Genomic DNA, 19,969 nt, shown 5'->3' with positions numbered 1-19,969 from the left:
TCATTTATTTGGGGATCCACCCCTTGGAAACGTCATTTATTTGGGGATCCACCCCTGGAAACGTCATTTATTTGGGGATCCACCCCTTGGAAACGTCATTTATTTGGGGATCCACCCCTTGGAAACGTCATTTATTTGGGGATCCACCCCTTGGAAACGTCATTTATTTGGGGATCCACCCCTGGAAACGTCATTTATTTGGGGATCCACCCCTTGGAAACGTCATTTATTTGGGGATCCACCCCTGGAAACGTAATTTATTTGGGGATCCACCCCTTGGAAACGTCATTTATTTGGGGATCCACCCCTGGAAACGTCATTTATTTGGGGATCCACCCCTTGGAAACGTCATTTATTTGGGGATCCACCCCTGGAAACGTCATTTATTTGGGGATCCACCCCTTGGAAACGTAATTTATTTGGGGATCCACCCCTGGAAACGTAATTTGCCTAATGATGCGTGAGTGAAGGTCCTTCACCCTCTCATTTCAAACAAACACATTTCCTTCCACGTTCACTCTCAATGATTAACTTTGAGCTTTTTCAAAAAGAGACGAGAAAGGACGGATGAGGTGAGCACATCGAATTGAAAAAAGGCCAGGGAGTGGGTCACAGGGCAGGCTGGGCAAGGAGGAGGTCTGTGGTGGAGGCCCACTCCACTAGGCAGGGTAGGGGCCAAAGTGCACATGTTAGTCTGCTTCTTACATAAGAAAGCCAAGAAACACTCACCAAGTCACTGTAACCCCCTCCTCACACACACAGAGACACAGCGAGAGAGAGACACACAGCGAGAGAGAGAGAGACACACAGCGAGAGAAAGAGAGAGAGACACACAGCGAGAGAAAGAGAGAGAGACACACAGCGAGAGAAAGAGAGACACACAGCGAGAGAGACACAGCGAGAGTGACAGCAAGAGAGAGACACACAGAGAGACATTTACAACAACTCAATTCCTCTGGTTACCCTATTTTATTGTTACTTTCCTTTTTTATTATTTTTTTATTTTTATAAAATACAAAAAAAGTTTAACCATACAACAATCAGGAAAGGAATAGGACAAGCCTGCATTTCCCATTCCAGCAGGCGTTTCTCTCCACAGATCAATAACAACAACCTGTCAAGTCTTCAAAGCCCCAGCCTGAACAACTCACGGACGGAGTCTTCCAGAAGACACATCTCAAGTAAAAGACTCCCAAGGTGGACGGAAACATCTGATCTGTAGTTAAAGGGGACATGTCGGGTTGCATAACACCGGCAACTCTCCCAGAATTCACAGGTTTTCAAGAAATCCTGGTTGGATGTTTTCCCAGAAAAGGATGGAAGAAACGGGTCATCTGGAATCCTCGAAAACAAGATTTTTGGAGAACCTGGAAATGTGTGGAAAGTTACAGGAATTTTTGCAATCCCAGCGATTTGAATAGAGAGCAGACGAATGTAGGGTCTAAAAACCAATGCTCTGTTCAACATCACGGTCAAATGGGACTTTAAAAGCTTCTTATGGAAATGTCTGTTACGTCATGTTCTGTTAAAACCCCTTGTTGTGTTCTGTGGGACAGGTCATGTTGAAGACTGGTCTTCCTGCCCATGCATTAAAACCCCCTGTTGTGTTCTGTGGGACAGGTCATGTTGAAGACTGGTCTTCCTGCCCATGCATTAAAACCCCCTGTTGTGTTCTGTGGGACAGGTCATGTTGAAGACTGGTCTTCCTGCCCATGCATTAAAACCTCCTTTGTGTTCCAAATGGCACCCTATTCCCTACACAGTGCACTACTTTAGACCAGGTCCCTTGAAAGTAGTACACTATATAGGGAATAGGCTGTCATTTGGAACACAGCCCGTGACATCATCAAATCTAAAATAATACAACTGAAAACTAAGGAATCATGGTTGGCTTGGAGAGCCCCGCCCCTTCTACTAGTGTGAATCAATCACTGGAGCAGCCGTCATTGGCTGGCTGGCTGGCTGCTAAAGGTGAAAGGTTAGAGGTCATACTGTAGAGGTCATCCAGGGTCAAAGTTCAGAGGGCGTAGCTGTCACCAAGACAACAGGTCATTGGACAGTAGGAGGACGGAAGCTGCCTTTCTGACTTCCTGGTCAAATCCAGCCAATCAGGACAAAGGCCCAGACTGTTGCCAGGCAGATAAGTTGAGGATAATACAATGCATCCAATGGATAAGGTGCTTTTAGCCTCTGTCTTTCTCTCTCCATTTCGCTCTTGTTTTTCCGTGTCTGTTATTTGCGGAGGGGTTTCTGACACTCTAACAGCATGGGGTAGATGTGCTCTACAGCCGTGGCTACAGCCTGCACATTCGGTCCTGAGAGAGACAGACAGACAGACAGACAAAGTTAGTCATACGAAATGTGTTGGGTGTGGTTGGACAAGTTTCCACAGCCGTGACAAGACGTAAAAGTAAAGTTTGTTTGTGTACGGTGTGTGTGTGTACCTGTGAAGGTAAGGCTGTCGCTGGACAGTGTGTGTGTGTACCTGTGAAGGTAAGGCTGTCGCTGGACAGTGTGTGTGTGTACCTGTGAAGGTAAGGCTGTCGCTGGACAGTGTGTGTGTGTACCTGTGAAGGTAAGGCTGTCGCTGGACAGTGTGTGTGTACCTGTGAAGGTAAGGCTGTCGCTGGACAGTGTGTATGTGTGTACCTGTGAAGGTAAGGCTGTCGCTGGACAGTGTGTATGTGTGTACCTGTGAAGGTAAGGCTGTCGCTGGACAGTGTGTGTGTGTACCTGTGAAGGTAAGGCTGTCGCTGGACAGTGTGTGTGTGTGTACCTGTGAAGGTAAGGCTGTCGCTGGACAGTGTGTGTGTGTGTACCTGTGAAGGTAAGGCTGTCGCTGGACAGTGTGTGTGTGTACCTGTGAAGGTAAGGCTGTCGCTGGACAGTGTGTGTGTGTACCTGTGAAGGTAAGGCTGTCGCTGGACAGTGTGTGTGTGTACCTGTGAAGGTAAGGCTGTCGCTGGGCGGTGTGTGTGTGTACCTGTGAAGGTAAGGCTGTCACTGGACAGTGTGTGTGTGTACCTGTGAAGGTAAGGCTGTCGCTGGACAGTGTGTGTGTGTACCTGTGATGGTAAGGCTGTCGCTGGACGGTGTGTATGTATACCTGTGAAGGTAAGGCTGTCGCTGGACGGTGTGTGTGTGTGTGTGTGTGTACCTGTGAAGGTAAGGCTGTCGCTGGACAGTGTATGTGTACCTGTGATGGTAAGGCTGTCGCTGGACGGTGTGTGTACCTGTGAAGGTAAGGCTGTCACTGGACAGTGTGTGTGTGTACCTGTGATGGTAAGGCTGTCGCTGGACGGTGTGTGTGTGTACCTGTGAAGGTAAGGCTGTCGCTGGACAGTGTGTGTGTGTGTACCTGTGAAGGTAAGGCTGTCGCTGGACAGTGTGTGTGTGTGTGTACCTGTGAAGGTAAGGCTGTCGCTGGACAGTGTGTATGTGTGTACCTGTGAAGGTAAGGCTGTCGCTGGACAGTGTGTGTGTGTACCTGTGAAGGTAAGGCTGTCGCTGGACAGTGTGTGTGTACCTGTGAAGGTAAGGCTGTCGCTGGACAGTGTGTATGTGTGTACCTGTGAAGGTAAGGCTGTCGCTGGACAGTGTGTATGTGTGTACCTGTGAAGGTAAGGCTGTCGCTGGACAGTGTGTGTGTGTACCTGTGAAGGTAAGGCTGTCGCTGGACAGTGTGTGTGTGTGTACCTGTGAAGGTAAGGCTGTCGCTGGACAGTGTGTGTGTGTGTACCTGTGAAGGTAAGGCTGTCGCTGGACAGTGTGTGTGTGTACCTGTGAAGGTAAGGCTGTCGCTGGACAGTGTGTGTGTGTACCTGTGAAGGTAAGGCTGTCGCTGGACAGTGTGTGTGTGTACCTGTGAAGGTAAGGCTGTCGCTGGGCGGTGTGTGTGTGTACCTGTGAAGGTAAGGCTGTCACTGGACAGTGTGTGTGTGTACCTGTGAAGGTAAGGCTGTCACTGGACAGTGTGTGTGTGTACCTGTGATGGTAAGGCTGTCGCTGGACGGTGTGTATGTATACCTGTGAAGGTAAGGCTGTCGCTGGACGGTGTGTGTGTGTGTGTGTGTGTACCTGTGAAGGTAAGGCTGTCGCTGGACAGTGTATGTGTACCTGTGATGGTAAGGCTGTCGCTGGACGGTGTGTGTACCTGTGAAGGTAAGGCTGTCACTGGACAGTGTGTGTGTGTACCTGTGATGGTAAGGCTGTCGCTGGACGGTGTGTGTGTGTACCTGTGAAGGTAAGGCTGTCGCTGGACAGTGTGTGTGTGTGTACCTGTGAAGGTAAGGCTGTCGCTGGACAGTGTGTGTGTGTGTGTACCTGTGAAGGTAAGGCTGTCGCTGGACAGTGTGTATGTGTGTACCTGTGAAGGTAAGGCTGTCGCTGGACAGTGTGTGTGTGTGTACCTGTGAAGGTAAGGCTGTCGCTGGAAGGTGTGTGTGTGTACCTGTGAAGGTAAGGCTGTCGCTGGACAGTGTGTGTGTGTACCTGTGAAGGTAAGGCTGTCGCTGGACAGTGTGTGTGTGTGTACCTGTGAAGGTAAGGCTGTCGCTGGACAGTGTGTGTGTGTGTGTACCTGTGAAGGTAACGCTGTCGCTGGACAGTGTGTGTGTGTACCTGTGATGGTAAGACTGTCGCTGGACAGTGTGTGTGTGTACCTGTGATGGTAAGACTGCCAGTAGAGAAGACCTGGACGGTGGCCTTGAGGGTTTTGATCCTGTAGGTGGCAGCGGGGTGGAGCTCTGGCTCATAGCTAAACACACACACACACACACAGCCTTTCAGGAAGTATTCACACCCCTTGACGTTTTCACATTTTGTTGCGTTACAGCTTGAATTTAAAATGGATTAAATTGAGATTGTGTCACTGATCGACACACAATAACCACATAATGTCAAAGTGGAATCATGTTTAGACATTTTTACAAATTAATTTAAAAAAATGAAAAGGTGAAATGTATTCAGCCCCTTTGTTATGACAAGCCTGAACAAGTTCAGGAGTAAAAATAAGTTGGATGGACTCACTCTGTGTGCAATAATAAGTGTTTAACATGATATTCGAATGACTACCACATCTCTGTACCCCCACACATACAATTATCTGTAAGGTCTCTCAGTCGAGCAGTGAATTTCACAACACAGATTCAACCACAAAGACCAGGGAGGTTTTCCAATGTCTCGCAAAGAAGGTCACCTATTGGTAGATGGGTAAGCAAAAACTAAAAAAAGCAGAATTTGAATATATCCCTTTGAGCATGGTGAAGTTATTAATTAGTTGCCGGAGAGGAAGGAAACCGCTCAAGGATTTCACCATGATGGTGACTTGAAAACAGTTACAGAGTTTAAATGGCTGGGATAGGAGAAAACTGAGGATGGATCAACAACATTGTAGTTACTCCACAATACTAACCTAAATGACAGAGTGAAGAGGAAGCCTGTACAGAATAAAAAATATTCAAAAAACATGCATCCTGTTTGCAATAAGACACTAAAGTAAAACTGCAAAAAATGTGTCAAAGAAATTCACTTCATGTCCTGAATACAAAGTGCTATGTTTGGAGCAAATCCAACAACACAGAGTACCACTTCATTCTTCAAGTATGGTGGTGGCTGCATCATGTTATGGGTATGCTTGTCATCGGCAAGGGATTTTTTTTAGGATAAAAAGAAACACTGGGAGACAAATTCATCCTTTCAACAGGACAATAACCTAAAACACAAGACCAAATATACACTGGAGTTGAATGTTCCTGAGGCATGACAATCTATGGCAAGACTTGAAAATGGCTGTCAACAACCAACTTGACAGAGGTTGAAGAATTTTATTAAGAGTAATGTGGAAATATTCTACAATCCAGGTGTGCAAAGCTCTTAGAGACTTACCCAGAAAGACTCACAGCTGTAATCACTGCCAAAGGTGATTCTAACATGTATTGACTCAGGTGTGAATACTTATGTAAATTCATTTTCACTAAATTAGCATTATAGAGTAGTGTGTGTAGATGGGTGAGCCGATGTGAGTAAGACCTTTATACAGGTCAACATTCACAAAGCCACAGGGCCAGACGGATTACCAGGACGTGTACTCCGAGCATGCACTGACCAGATGGCAAGTGTCTTCGCTGACATTTTCAACCTCTCCCTGACCCAGTCTGTAATACCAACATGTTTCAAACAGACCACCATAGTGTTCTTGGGCGCAGGCACTAAGGTAATCTGCCTAAATGACTGTCGACCCGTAGCACTCACATCTGTAGCCATGAAGTGCTTTGAAAGGCTGGTCATGGCTCACATCAACACCATCATCCCAGAAACCCCAGACCCACTCCAATTTGCATACCGCCCCAACAGATCCACAGATGATACAATCTTTATTGCACTCCACACTGCCCTTTCCCACCTGGACAAAATGAACACCTATGTGAGAAGGCTGTTCATTGACTACAGCTCAGCGTTCAACACCAAAGCTCATCACTGAGCTAAGGACCCTGGGAATATTTATTTTATTTTCAATATTTTGAATTAATGTCCTGCAATTCTACACATTTTGCCATGGGGGTGTAGAGAAATGTTTGCAATTTTAAAGCAAGTTTGCTGCAAGTCTACACATTTTACCATTACAGTTGACATTTTTGTCAATTAGCAGAAGCTCTTATCTTAAGATAAGCCAGGTGGGACAACTACATCACACGTTCGTAGTATGTAATTTTTTTATCCTCAAAAGTATCAAGGTCAGAGCTAGTAAAGGGGGGGGGGGGGGGGGGGGGTTGCTGTAGGACTATTTCAGATACTGTTTGAAGAGGGCGTGTTTAGAAGATGGGAAGGGACTCTGCTGTCTTGCGTCCATCATTGGGTTGCCAGGACAGAGACGAGCGGGACCTACCCTCCTGTAGGGGTGGGAGGGCCAAGAGACCGGCGGTGGGAGGGCCAAGAGACCGGCGGTGGGAGGGCCAAGAGACCGGCGGTGGGAGGGCCAAGAGACCGGCGGTGGGAGGGCCAAGAGACCGGCGGTGGGAGGGCCAAGAGACCGGCGGTGGGAGGGCCAAGAGACCGGCGGTGGGAGGGGCAAGAGACCGGCGGTGGGAGGGGCAAGAGACCGGCGGTGGGAGGGCCAAGAGACCGGCGGTGGGAGGGCCAAGAGACCGGCGGTGGGAGGGCCAAGAGACCGGCGGTGGGAGGGCCAAGAGACCGGCGGTGGGAGGGCCAAGAGACCGGCGGTGGGAGGGCCAAGAGACCGGCGGTGGGAGGGCCAAGAGACCGGCGGTGGGAGGGCCAAGAGACCGGCGGTGGGAGGGGCCAAGAGACCGGCGGTGGGAGGGGCCAAGAGACCGGCGGTGGGAGGGCCAAGAGACCAGCGGTGGGAGGGGCCAAGAGACCAGCAGTGGCAGAACAGAGTGCTCGGGATGTAGAGATTTGAGCAGAGCCTGAAGGTTAGGGAAGGGTAGGTCCTCTTGCTGCTCTGTAGGCAGGTACCATGGGGCTGAGAGGAGAGTTAGCAATTTTATAAGATACATTTTTACAAGTCATTTCCTGCAATTCTATTGCTCTTCCCAGAGGGTGGAGAGAAATGTTTGTAGTTTTGAATGTGATATCTGAGTGAGAGTGACTAAGAAAATTAAAAATGGGGGCCCCTCGGTCAGTAATTCAACCATGATTACTACAAGTTTAGATAGCTGGCTAGACCAACTTACCAATATAAAACAATATTAGCTGACATGGTCTTATTGAGTGACTGTCAGTACCCATGTTTCCATCCACAGTTCATATGTGAGTACAGTGGCTAATTGAGTGACTGTCAGTACTCACGTTTCCATCCACAGTTTCTGTGAGTACAGTGGCTAATTGAGTGACTGTCAGTACCCACGTTTCCATCCACAGTTTATGTGAGTACACTACAGCTAGCCTCACTACAGTAACAGGAGATAGACTAGTGTCCTGTCCAGGGGGTGTCCTGGTACATCAAGCTGTCACACTACAGAAACAGGAGATAGACTAGTGTCCTGTACATCAAGCTGTCTCACTACAGAAACAGGAGATAGACTAGTGTCCTGTCCAGGGGGTGTCCTGGTACATCAAGCTGTCTCACTACAGAAACAGGAGATAGACTAGTGTCCTGTCCAGGGGGTGTCCTGGTACATCAAGCTGTCACACTACAGAAACAGGAGATAGACTAGTGTCCTGTACATCAAGCTGTCTCACTACAGTAACAGGAGATAGACTAGTGTCCTGTACATCAAGCTGTCTCACTACAGTAACAGGAGATAGACTAGTGTCCTGTCCAGGGGGTGTCCTGTACATCAAGCTGTCTCACTACAGAAACAGGAGATAGACTAGTGTCCTGTCCAGGGGGTGTCCTGGTACATCAAGCTGTCTCACTACAGAAACAGGAGATAGACTAGTGTCCTGTCCAGGGGGTGTCCTGGTACATCAAGCTGTCTCACTACAGAAACAGGAGATAGACTAGTGTCCTGTACATCAAGCTGTCACACTACAGAAACAGGAGATAGACTAGTGTCCTGTACATCAAGCTGTCTCACTACAGTAACAGGAGATAGACTAGTGTCCTGTCCAGGTGGTGTCCTGATACACCAAGCTGTCTCACTACAGAAACAGGAGATAGACTAGTGTCCTGTCCAGGGGGTGTCCTGGTACATCAAGCTGTCTCACTACAGAAACAGGAGATAGACTAGTGTCCTGTCCAGGGGGTGTCCTGGTACATCAAGCTGTCTCACTACAGAAACAGGAGATAGACTAGTGTCCTGTCCAGGGGGTGTCCTGGTACATCAAGCTGTCACACTACAGAAACAGGAGATAGACTAGTGTCCTGTACATCAAGCTGTCTCACTACAGAAACAGGAGATAGACTAGTGTCCTGTACATCAAGCTGTCTCACTACAGTAACAGGAGATAGACTAGTGTCCTGTCCAGGTGGTGTCCTGTACATCAAGCTGTCACACTACAGAAACAGGAGATAGACTAGTGTCCTGGTACATCAAGCTGTCTCACTACAGTAACAGGAGATAGACTAGTGTCCTGTCCAGGGGGTGTCCTGGTACATCAAGCTGTCTCACTACAGAAACAGGAGATAGACTAGTGTCCTGTCCAGGGGGTGTCCTGGTACATCAAGCTGTCACACTACAGAAACAGGAGATAGACTAGTGTCCTGTACATCAAGCTGTCTCACTACAGAAACAGGAGATAGACTAGTGTCCTGTCCAGGGGGTGTCCTGGTACATCAAGCTGTCACACTACAGAAACAGGAGATAGACTAGTGTCCTGTACATCAAGCTGTCACACTACAGAAACAGGAGATAGACTAGTGTCCTGTACATCAAGCTGTCTCACTACAGAAACAGGAGATAGACTAGTGTCCTGTCCAGGGGGTGTCCTGGTACATCAAGCTGCCTCACTACAGAAACAGGAGATGGACTTCTGCCCTATGGGTCGTTCTGGCTGGGACACCCCGTACTATAGAAAGGCCTCATCTACACGGTCACACACTGCTGTGTTGAGAGTGGAGATCTGTGGCAATGGTTGTTGCGGTGACAGTGTGTGTGTGTGTGTTTTCCATTGCCGGGGTGACGACGTAGTCTGTTTTACCTAGCGATGGGCCGGTTGTTCTTGGTGAAGTCGATGAGTCGGATGGCGAAGGGCATGGAGCACACAGCCAGGACGTTCACCACCTTGAACTCTGAGAACCTCACCTACACACACGCACACGCACACACGTTAGTTTGTGGTGGGCTGTAGTTAGGGCTCGAATCCCAATTCCTTAAGGAATCAACACTTTCACAAGGAATCGATTCCTGTCATTTTAATGCCGTTTTGTGATTTAGATTGTTAACATTTGAGTCATTTAGCAGATGGTATTTTCTGCCCTCGTAAACATTCCCCCGTGGGAATTAAACCCACAACCCTGGCATTGCAAGTACCACGCTCCACCAACTGAACCACACGGGTCATGTACAGGTTAGTACCACGCTCTACCAACTGAACCACACGGGTCATGTACAGGTTAGTACCACGCTCCACCAACTGAACCACACGGGTCATGTACAGGTTAGTACCACGCTCTACCAACTGAACCACACGGGTCATGTACAGGTTAGTACCACGCTCTACCAACTGAACCACACGGGTCATGTACAGGTTAGTACCACGCTCTACCAACTGAACCACACGGGTCATGTACAGGTTAGTACCACGCTCTACCAACTGAACCACACGGGTCATGTACAGGTTAGTACCACGCTCTATCAACTGAACCACACGGGTCATGTACAGGTTAGTACCACGCTCTACCAACTGAACCACACGGGTCATGTACAGGTTAGTGATACGCTCTACCAACTGAACCACACAGGTCATGTACAGGTTAGTACCACGCTCTACCAACTGAACCACACGGGTCATGTACAGGTTAGTACCACGCTCTATCAACTGAACCACACGGGTCATGAACAGGTTAGTACCACGCTCTACCAACTGAACCACACGGGTCATGTACAGGTTAGTACCACGCTCTACCAACTGAACCACACGGGTCATGTACAGGTTAGTGATACGCTCTACCAACTGAACCACACGGGTCATGAACAGGTTAGTACCACGCTCTATCAACTGAACCACACGGGTCATGTACAGGTTAGTGATACGCTCTACCAACTGAACCACACGGGTCATGTACAGGTTAGTGATACGCTCTACCAACTGAACCACACGGGTCATGAACAGGTTAGTACCACGCTCTATCAACTGAACCACACGGGTCATGTACAGGTTAGTACCACGCTCTACCAACTGAACCACACGGGTCATGTACAGGTTAGTGATACGCTCTACCAACTGAACCACACGGGTCATGTACAGGTTAGTACCACGCTCTACCAACTGAACCACACGGGTCATGTAGAGGTTAGTACCACGCTCTATCAACTGAACCACACGGGTCATGTACAGGTTAGTACCACGCTCTACCAACTGAACCACACGGGTCATGTACAGGTTAGTGATACGCTCTACCAACTGAACCACACGGGGCATGTACAGGTTAGTACCACGCTCTATCAACTGAACCACACGGGTCATGTAGAGGTTAGTACCACGCTCTATCAACTGAACCACACGGGTCATGTACAGGTTAGTACCACGCTCTATCAACTGAACCACACGGGTCATGTAGAGGTTAGTACCACGCTCTATCAACTGAACCACACGGGTCATGTACAGGTTAGTACCACGCTCTACCAACTGAACCACACGGGTCATGTACAGGTTAGTGATACGCTCTACCAACTGAACCACACGGGTCATGAACAGGTTAGTACCACGCTCTACCAACTGAACCACACGGGTCATGTACAGATTAGTACCACGCTCTACCAACTGAACCACACAAGTCATGTACAGGTTAGTACCACGCTCTATCAACTGAACCACACGGGTCATGTAGAGGTTAGTACCACGCTCTACCAACTGAACCACACGGGTCATGTACAGGTTAGTGATACGCTCTACCAACTGAACCACACGGGTCATGTACAGGTTAGTACCACGCTCTACCAACTGAACCACACGGGTCATGTACAGGTTAGTACCACGCTCTACCAACTGAACCACACGGGTCATGTACAGGTTAGTACCACGCTCTACCAACTGAACCACACGGGTCATGTACAGGTTAGTACCACACGGGTCATGTACAGGTTAGTACCACACGGGTCATGTACAGGTTAGTACCACACGGGTCATGTACAGGTTAGTACCACACGGGTCATGTACAGGTTAGTACCACACGGGTCATGTACAGGTTAGTACCACACGGGTCATGTACAGGTTAGTGCAGTAGGTCTGGAGGGGTCATCTCGTACCTTGAAGCCCAGTTTCTGTAGGGTGCGGGCTAACCTCCGGGCTCCCTGCTTAGCCTCATCCTCGCTGGGGACACACAGAGACACAGTGACACAGATCAGTGTGTGTGTGTGTGTGTGTAAGTGTGTGTGTACTTGGTAGCGTTGGTGTGTTGCGTGTGTGTATATTGTGGTGTGTGTGTAGTCTGGTGTGTGTGTAGTCTGGTGTGTGTAGTCTGGTGTATGTGTGTGTGTAGTCTGGTGTGTGTGTGTGTGTGTAGTCTGGTGTGTGTATATTGTGGTGTGTGTGTGTACCTGGTAGCGCCGGTACAGATAATTTTCCCTGAAGACCAGATGGAAGCGGTGACCCTGGGTTTGCGGAGTTTCATCAGGACTTTCTGGATGTCACACACACACACACACACACACAGGATAGAACTATATAATACACACTGTCCTTACATAGTTACTAGTCACAGAGCACCTAAAAGGACTCTACATACTCTACGCAAACAGAAACCCGGGGAGTCGTATACGGCCCGGTCCAAAGATGTATCTGCACAAAACTACGCAGAGTAACACAGTATGTAGATCCATTAAGCCTAGGGCACCAGTTGAGAGTTGATCAGACTGTACACGCCCGGGTTCCCACAAAGCAAAAACACGCCACGGGTTTCCCACAAAGCAAAAACACGCCACGGGTTTCCCACAAAGCAAAAACACGCCACGGGTTTCCCACAAAGCAAAAACACGCCACGGGTTTCCCACAAAGCAAAAACACGCCACGGGTTTCCCACAAAGCAAAAACACGCCACGGGTTTCCCACAAAGCAAAAACACGCCACGGGTTTCCCTCAAAGCAAAAACACGCCACGGGTTTCCCTCAAAGCAAAAACGCGCCACGGGTTTCCCTCAAAGCAAAAACACGCCACGGGTTCCCTCAAAACAAAAACACGCCACGGGTTCCCTCAAAGCAAAAACACGCCACGGGTTCCCTCAAAGCAAAAACACGCCACGGGTTCCCTCAAAGCAAAAACGCGCCGGGTTTCCTTGAGATCACAAAACTCTAGAAACCTTGAGAGGAATACCGGAAAAGCCAAATCTCTGGCCAACTGAGTTGAAAGGTGAAACAACATTACAGGCTGTGTCCTCAACATAGACATAGAACAGGATTGGAACCTATAACCCTGGCTATTTGACTGGTAAACTCATGGGTTCACTCACAATGGCTGCCTGGTATTGTGGTGCAATAACTTCCATGGTAATGTAGAATTTTCATTCAAATGATGCTAACTGATGTGCCTCATGCAATAGATTGTATTTATTGTAAAGTCAGTTGAGTTGATTCAACAAATTACAGAAAAATATTGAGGAATACACTTCCTGATTTTACTTCCTGCTTTCCTCATAAGCTATGTTTAAAAAAAACAAAAACAAGTTAAGACACTAATAATTCCACGCGGAAGTGTTTGAAAATAAACAAATTCACGACAAGCGCCGTTGCTAACTAGCAAAGCTGGTTCCATTGTTGCAAAGGGTTATGGGATATTAGAATCCTGTAGTCTAAACCTGTATTATTTTACCTAGCTCTTATGTGTACACTCAAAATGGCCACCAGTCCACCCATTATGTATCTGTCCTTACCCCATATTCAGGTTTAAAGATTACGTTGACCCCCTCCAGAGCGATGGTGCGCAGGTTGAGGTGGCAGCGTGTCCTGAAAACGGCCACCACGTTGGTGATTATGATATCCAACGCCACGTCATTACTGGGCTCCATGGGGACCCACTGGACCGGAGCGCTGTGAGTGGCTGGGCCTGGGTGGCTGGGCCTGGGCGGCTGGGTGGCTGGGCCTGGCTGACAGGAAGCGGATTACAGGTGCATGGCAACCGCCTGGATGCGAACACTAGAAATCACACAGACAGACATCCCTAGTCTTAGATATCTCATTCCGCTAGCTAGATGAATGAATGAAGCCTTTACCTTCTTCACCAATAGCCATTTGATATCACAGCATCTCAAATTAGGAGTGCTGGTCTAAGACCAGTTTTACATTTTAGATCATAATGAATCAGATTACATGGACCGGGGGGGGGCCTGATCCTAGATCATAATGAATCAGATTACATGGACCAGGGGGGGGCCTGATCCTAGATCATAATGAATCAGATTACATGGACCAGGGGGGGGCCTGATCCTAGATCATAATGAATCAGATTACATGGACCAGGGGGGGGCCTGATCCTAGATCATAATGAATCAGATTACATTGACTGGGGGGGACCTGATCCTAGATCATAATGAATCAGATTACATGGACCAGGGGGGGGGCCTGATCCTAGATCATAATGAATCAGATTACATGGACCGGGGGAGGCCTGATCCTAGATCATAATGAATCAGATTACATGGACCAGGGGGGGACCTGATCCTAGATCATAATGAATCAGATTACATGGACCGGGGGGGGGACCTGATCCTAGATCATAATGAATCAGATTACATGGACTGGGGGGGACCTGATCCTAGATCATAATGAATCAGATTACATGGACTGGGGGGGACCTGATCCTAGATCATAATGAATCAGATTACATGGACCGGGGGGGACCTGATCCTAGATCATAATGAATCAGATTACATGGACTGGGGGGGACCTGATCCTAGATCATAATGAATCAGATTACATGGACCGGGGGGGACCTGATCCTAGATTATAATGAATCAGATTACATGGACCGGGGGGGACCTGATCCTAGCTCATAATGAATCAGATTACATGGACTGGGGGGACCTGATCCTAGATCATAATGAATCAGATTACATGGACCGGGGGGGGGGGGGACCTGATCCTAGATCATAATGAATCAGATTACATGGACCGGGGGGGACCTGATCCCAGATCATAATGAATCAGATTACATGGACTGGGGGGGACCTGATCCTAGATCATAATGAATCAGATTACATGGACCGGGGGGGGACCTGATCCTAGATCATAATGAATCAGATTACATGGACCGGGGGGGGACCTGATCCTAGATCATAATGAATCAGATTACATGGACCGGGGGGGACCTGATCCTAGATTATAATGAATCAGATTACATGGACCGGGGGGGACCTGATCCTAGATCATAATGAATCAGATTACATGGACAGGGGGGACCTGATCCTAGATCATAATGAATCAGATTACATGGACCGGGGGGACCTGATCCTAGATCATAATGAATCAGATTACATGGACCGGGGGGGACCTGATCCTGGATCATAATGAATCAGATTACATGGACCTGGGGGGGACCTGATCCTAGATCATAATGAATCAGATTACATGGACCGGGGGGGGGGGGGGACCTGATCCTAGATCATAATGAATCAGATTACATGGACCGGGGGGGGACCTGATCCTAGATCATAATGAATCAGATTACATGGACCAGGGGGGGACCTGATCCTAGATCATAATGAATCAGATTACATGGACCGGGGGGGACCTGATCCTAGATCATAATGAATCAGATTACATGGACCGGGGGGGACCTGATCCTAGATCATAATGAATCAGATTACATGGACCGGGGGGGACCTGATCCTAGATCAGCACTTCTACACGGAAAGGCTTGATACATGTACAGTTGAAGTCGGAAGTTTACATACACTTTAGCCAAATACATTTAAACTCAGTTTCACACAATTCCTGACATTTAATCCTAGTAAAAATTCCCTGTTTTAGGTCAGTTAGGATCACCACTTGATTTTAAGAATGTGAAATGTCAGTATAATAGTAGAGAGAATTATTTATTTCAGCTTTTATTTCTTTCATCACATTCCCAGTGGGTCAGAAGTTTACATACACTCAATTAGTATTTGGTAGCATTGCCTTTAAATTGTTTAACTTGGGTCAAACGTTTCTGGTAGCCTTCCACAAGCTTCCCACAATAAATTGGGTGAATTTTGGCCCATTTCTCCTGACAGAGACGGTGTAACTGAGTCATGTTTGTAGAACTCCTTGCTCGCACACGCTTTTTCAGTTCTTCCCACAAATGTTCCATAGGATTGAGTTCAGGGCTTTGTGATGGCCACTCCAATACCTTGACTTTGTTGTCCTTAAGCCATTTTGCCAAAACTTTGGAAGTATGTTTGGGGTCATTGTCCATTTGGAAGACCCATTTGCAACCAAGCTTTAACTTCCTGACTGATGTCTTGAGATGTTGCTTCAATATATCCACATAATTCTCCTACCTCATGATGCCATCTATTTTGTGAAGTGCACCAGTCCCTCCTGCAGCAAAGCACCCCGCCAACATGATGCTGCCACCCCCGTGCTTCACGGTTGGGATGGTGTTCTTCGGCTTGCAAGCCTCCCCCTTTTTACTCCAAACATAACGATGGTCATTATGGCCAAACAGTTCTATTTTTGTTTCATCAGACCAGAGGACATTTCTACAAAACGTACGACCTTTGTCCCCATGTGCAGTTGCAAACCGTAGTCTGGCTTTTTATGGCGGTTTTGGAGCAGTGGCTTTTTCCTTGCTGAGCGGCCTTTCAGGTTATGTCGATATAGGACTCGTTTTACTGTGGATATAGATACTTTTGTACCTGTTTCCTCCAGCATCTTCATAAGGTCCTTTGCTGTTGTTCTGGAATTGATTTGCACTTTTCGCACCAAAGTACATTCATCTCTAGGAGACAGAACGCATCTCCTTCTTGAGCGGTATGACGGCTGCGTGGTCCCATGGTGTTTATACTTGCATACTATTGTTTGTACAGATGAACGTGGTTCTTTCAGGCGTTTAGAAATTGCTCCCAAGGATGAACCAGACTTGTAGAGGTATACAATATTTTTTCTGAGGTCTTGGCTGATTTCTTTTGATTTTCCCATGATGTCAAGCAAAGAGGCGCTGAATTTGAAGGTAGGCCTTGAAATACATCCACAAGTACACCTCCAATTGACTCAAATGATGTAAATTAGCCTATCAGAAGCTTCTAAAGCCATGACATACTTTTCTGGAATTTTCCATGCTGTTTGAAGGCACAGTCAACTTAGTGCATGTAAACTTCTGACCCACTGGAATTGTGATACAGTGAATTCTAAGTGAAATAATCTGTAAACAATTGTTGGAAAAATGACTTGTGTCGTGCACAAAGTAGCTGTCCTAACCGACTTGCCAAAACTATAGTTTGTTTAAAATTGGTGGAGTGGTTGAAAAACGAGTTTTAATGACTCCAACCTAAGTGTATGTAAACTTCCGACTTCAACTGTTTCCGGACCAAAGTCTCGATTGGTACAGAAAATGTACAGTACCAGTCAAAAGTTGGGACATATCTACTCATTCCAGGGTTTTTATTTTTACAATTTTCTACATTGTAGAATAATAGTGATGACATCAAAACTAAGAAATAACAGATATGGAATCCTGTAATAACCAAAACATCTAAATATATTCTATATTCTTCAAAGTAGCCACCCTTTGCCTTGACAGCTTTGCACACACTTGGCATTCTCTCAACCAGCTTCACCTGGAATTATTTTCCAACCGCCTTGAAAGAGTTCCCACATATGCTGAGCACTTGTTGGCTGCTTTTCCCTTCACTCTGCAGGTCAACTCATCCCAAACCATCTCAACTAGGTTGAGGTCGGTGATTGTGGAGGCCAGGTCATCTGATGCAGCATTCCATCACACTCCTTCTTGGTTAAATAGCTGTTACACAGCCTGGAGGCGTTTTGGGTCATTGTCCTTTTGAAAAACAAATGATAGTCCCACTAAGTGCAAACCAGATGGGATGGCGTATCACTGCAGAATGCTGTGGTAGCCATGCCAGTTAAGTGTGCCTTGAATTCTAAATAAATCACTGACAGTGTCACCAGCAAAGCACACCCTCACACCTCCTCCTCCATGCTTCAAGGTGGGAACCACACAAGCGTAACCAAAAATCTAAAATTTGGACCAAAGGACAGATTTCCACCGGTCTAATGTCCATTGCTCATGTTTCTTGGCCCAAGCAAGTGTGGTCTTCTTATTGGTATCCTTTAGTCGTGGTTTCTTTGCAGCAATTTGATCATGAAGGCCTGATTAACGCAGTCTCCTCTGAACAGTTGATGTTGAGATGTGTCTGTTACTTGAACTCTGTGAAGCATTTATTTGGGCTGCAATCGGAGGTGCAGTTAACACGGATGAACTTATCCTCTGCAGCAGAGGTAACTCTGGGTCTTCCTTTCCTGTGGCGGTCCTCATGAGAGCCAGTTTCATCATAATGCTTGATGGTTTTTGCCACTGCATTTGAAGAAACTTTCAAAGAAATGTTCAGGATTGACTGATCAGGTCTTAAAGTAATGATGGACTGTTGTTTCTCTTTTCTTATTTGAGCTGTTCTTGCCATAAAAGACCAAGTAAATTTTACCAAATTGGGCTCTCTTCTGTAAACCACCCCTACCTTGTCACAACACAACTGATTGGCTGGAATGCATTGAAGAGGAAATAAATTCCACAAGAAATTCCACAGGCACACCTGTTAATTGAAATGCATTCCAGGTGACTACCTCGTGGAGCTGGTTGAGAGAATGCCAAGAGTGTGCAAAGCTGTCATCAAGGCAAAGGGTGGCTTCTTTGAATAATCTCAAATATAAAATATATTTTGATTTGTTTAACACTTTTTTGGTTACTACATGATTCCAGATATGTTATTTCTTAGTTTCGATGTCTTCACCATTACTCTACAATGTAGAAAATAGTAAAAAATAAAAACCCTGGAATGAGTAGGTGTCCAAACATTCAGCTTTGTTTTATGAAGTTATTTAGGGTACCATAACATACCGGGTTGGATGTTCTTGTTCTTCTCTCAGACTCGTCTCAAGTAGAAAATAGAGACAATTAGTTCCACAGTAGGACGTCTATGATAATGAGGATTTGGCCGGGAACTCGCGAACGTGGCGTTGGCAACTCAACAGCTGCTCCTGCACCACAGACCAGGGATGTTCATTCGACCCCGGTCAGAAAAGCGATGTACTGCAGATATTGTTGTTGTGGTCAGCATTCAAAACATTCAATTCAAGTGCCACAAATTAACGTCAGAATGGTACAGAGAGACATTATCTAAGTACGATAAAGGGGAATAACGTCACTTTAGCTAACGTTAAGCTAATTAGCAAGTCAAGTGAACTAGCTAGCTAACGTTAGCTAACATCACCAGCGTAGCTCAATTACTAGCACTGGCTAACTTACCACAGCATCAAGACACACCACTCTTTTATATTATTACAAGCATCTTTGCTAGAAAATAAGTTGGTTGTCAGGTTTCTGCAGCATTAAATGAAAAAGTCAAATATATTGAATGAGTTTAGTTAGCTAGGTAAGTTTACTTACTACCCGGCGTTGCGTAGTAACGTAACTGTGTACACCTCACCTGCACACAGGGTCACTCTGCATCGCTAGCAATCAGCTCGTTAGTTAGCTAATTAGTCGTTAACGTTAGTTAGCTAGGTAACTAGTTAAATCAATAGTTAGCTAGACACACAGGCTTGCAAAAAAAGAGGAAATTGACATGTAGCCTGGTACACATTTCAGCTTGCTAGCCAGCCAATTAACAAAGAAAATGGCTAACGTTAGCATACTAGCTCTTCAATAACGTTAACAGGGGCAACTTGCTTTTACATGAGTTAGCTAGTTTGATGGGATTCTCCAAGACTGTATTTACTGTATTTTCTTCTTAAGTGGAGATGTACCTCACTGAGCTGTTCCCAAAATAAAAACAAACGCCATTTCACGGGCAAATGTAACGTTATTGCTCTTGCTTCTGTGTTCAGCCGCTAACCGCTAGCTAACTGCTTCCTGTTTAGAGTTTGTTTAAAGGGGCAGGCTGCAGTCTTTCCGACATTAGAATCGCTGTGGTTATACCACCCCCTTGTGGACAACGATGTCTCCAATTGATATTCCAATGAAAGTATTACATCCAATTGTTGGATGTCCCACCCGGAGAGAGTATGGATTTTTTTTTAAATACAATTTTAATTATAGAATTGACACATCGTATATAATAAAAATGTCGTGCAAGTAACGGGCTGTGTTGAATTACAAATAGCATAAACACACCTCGAATGTCAAAGTCGCAATGCTT

At 46.6% G+C, this 19,969-nt stretch overlaps 1 protein-coding gene across 4 annotated transcripts; it reads right to left on the bottom strand.

Moving 5' to 3' along the window:
- Window positions 1–954: 954 nt before the first annotated feature.
- Window positions 955–19,698, bottom strand: tbpl1 (TBP-like 1). Of its 4 annotated transcripts, none has more exons than XM_071412418.1 (8): window positions 19,550–19,698; window positions 18,670–18,861; window positions 13,493–13,754; window positions 12,165–12,247; window positions 11,874–11,937; window positions 9,604–9,707; window positions 4,662–4,756; window positions 955–2,315 (listed from the first exon to the last, which is right to left on the bottom strand). In XM_071412418.1, the coding sequence occupies exons 3-8, from the start codon at window positions 13,625–13,627 to the stop codon at window positions 2,233–2,235; spliced, it is 564 nt and encodes a 187-aa protein (XP_071268519.1). In that variant the 5' UTR covers window positions 13,628–13,754; window positions 18,670–18,861; window positions 19,550–19,698; the 3' UTR covers window positions 955–2,232. The 4 variants fall into 4 exon arrangements, with proteins under 4 accessions (XP_071268519.1, XP_071268518.1, XP_071268520.1 ...); XM_071412417.1 differs by having other exon boundaries at window positions 19,578–19,698; XM_071412419.1 differs by having other exon boundaries at window positions 18,670–18,809; window positions 19,550–19,694.
- Window positions 19,699–19,969: the final 271 nt, after the last annotated feature.

Source organism: Salvelinus alpinus, chromosome 8, assembly GCF_045679555.1.
Source record: "Salvelinus alpinus chromosome 8, SLU_Salpinus.1, whole genome shotgun sequence".
NCBI classification, from domain to species: domain Eukaryota; kingdom Metazoa; phylum Chordata; class Actinopteri; order Salmoniformes; family Salmonidae; genus Salvelinus; species Salvelinus alpinus.
This window is presented reverse-complemented; position numbering and strand designations above follow the sequence as displayed.